Source organism: Gekko japonicus, unplaced genomic scaffold, assembly GCF_001447785.1.
Source record: "Gekko japonicus isolate JY-2015 unplaced genomic scaffold, Gekko_japonicus_V1.1 scaffold35980, whole genome shotgun sequence".
NCBI classification, from domain to species: Eukaryota; Metazoa; Chordata; class Lepidosauria; order Squamata; family Gekkonidae; genus Gekko; species Gekko japonicus.
The window spans coordinates 1-1,039 of NW_015221430.1; the positions used below are offsets into that span (position 1 = coordinate 1).

At 55.5% G+C, this 1,039-nt stretch overlaps 1 protein-coding gene across 1 annotated transcript; it reads left to right on the forward strand.

Annotated features, from left to right (window-relative positions):
- The first annotated feature begins 71 nt into the window (after positions 1-71).
- Positions 72-1,031, forward strand: LOC107125289 (olfactory receptor 52K1-like). Its single transcript, XM_015428733.1, has one exon. The coding sequence runs from the start codon at positions 72-74 to the stop codon at positions 1,029-1,031; it is 960 nt and encodes a 319-aa protein (XP_015284219.1).
- The last annotated feature ends 8 nt before the right edge of the window (positions 1,032-1,039 follow it).

Below are 1,039 nucleotides of genomic sequence, written 5' to 3' on the forward strand. Positions count from 1 at the left end.
CTGCAACATCTGCATTTTGTAAGACAGAATGTTACTTCTGGAAGGGAAGACAGTTTTCTCCTTCTCTTGAAATGGAGGCTCCCCGTGGACGTAACGCCTCTGCTGCCAACGCTGACCCCCCAGTGTTCTTCTTGTCTGGTATCCCTGGCCTGGAAGCCTTCCACATCTGGATCTCCATCCCTTTCTGCTCCGTGTTCACTGTGGCCATTCTGGGCAACACCCTCCTCCTGTATGTGATCAAGACAGATGTCACTCTCCACAAACCCATGTTCTCCTTCCTCTCCATGCTGGCCTCTACCAATCTGGTCTTATCCCTCACCACCATGCCCAAGACGCTCTGCATCTTCTGGTTCCGGGACAGGAAGATCAGCTTGGACGCCTGCCTCGTCCAGATGTTCTTCCTCCACACTTTTGCCATCATGGAATCCGCCGTGCTCTTGGCCATGGCCTTCGACCGGTACATCGCCATCTGCCACCCTCTGAGGTACAACACCATCCTCACCCGTCCGTTGATCGCCAAGGTCGGGCTGGCGGCCTTGACGAGGGCCGTGCTCCTGATGTCTCCTTTGCCCTTCCTCCTTCGCCGGCTGCCCTACTGCGGCTCCCACGTCATCTCCCACTGCTTTTGTGAGCACATGGCGGTGGTGAGGCTGGCCTGCTCCAACACGCGGTTCAACAACATCTACGGGATCGTCGTGGCCTTCTCGGTGGTGGTTCTGGACCTGACCTTCATCAGCCTGTCCTATGCCAAGATTCTGAGGACCGTCTTCGGCCTGGCTTCGAAGGACGAGCAGCTCAAAGCCTTCGGAACCTGCGTCTCGCACCTGTGCGCCATATTGGTCTTCTACACTCCGGTGATTCTCTCGTCCATCATACATAGGTTTGGTCACCATGTCACTCCCCCCACACACATCCTCCTTACAAATTTCTACCTGCTCTTCCCACCCATGATGAACCCCATCATCTACGGGGTGAAAACCAAGCAGATTAGAGACAGAGTCCTCCACCTCTTCCACCGGAAAAGCTTCTGAAGGGCGAG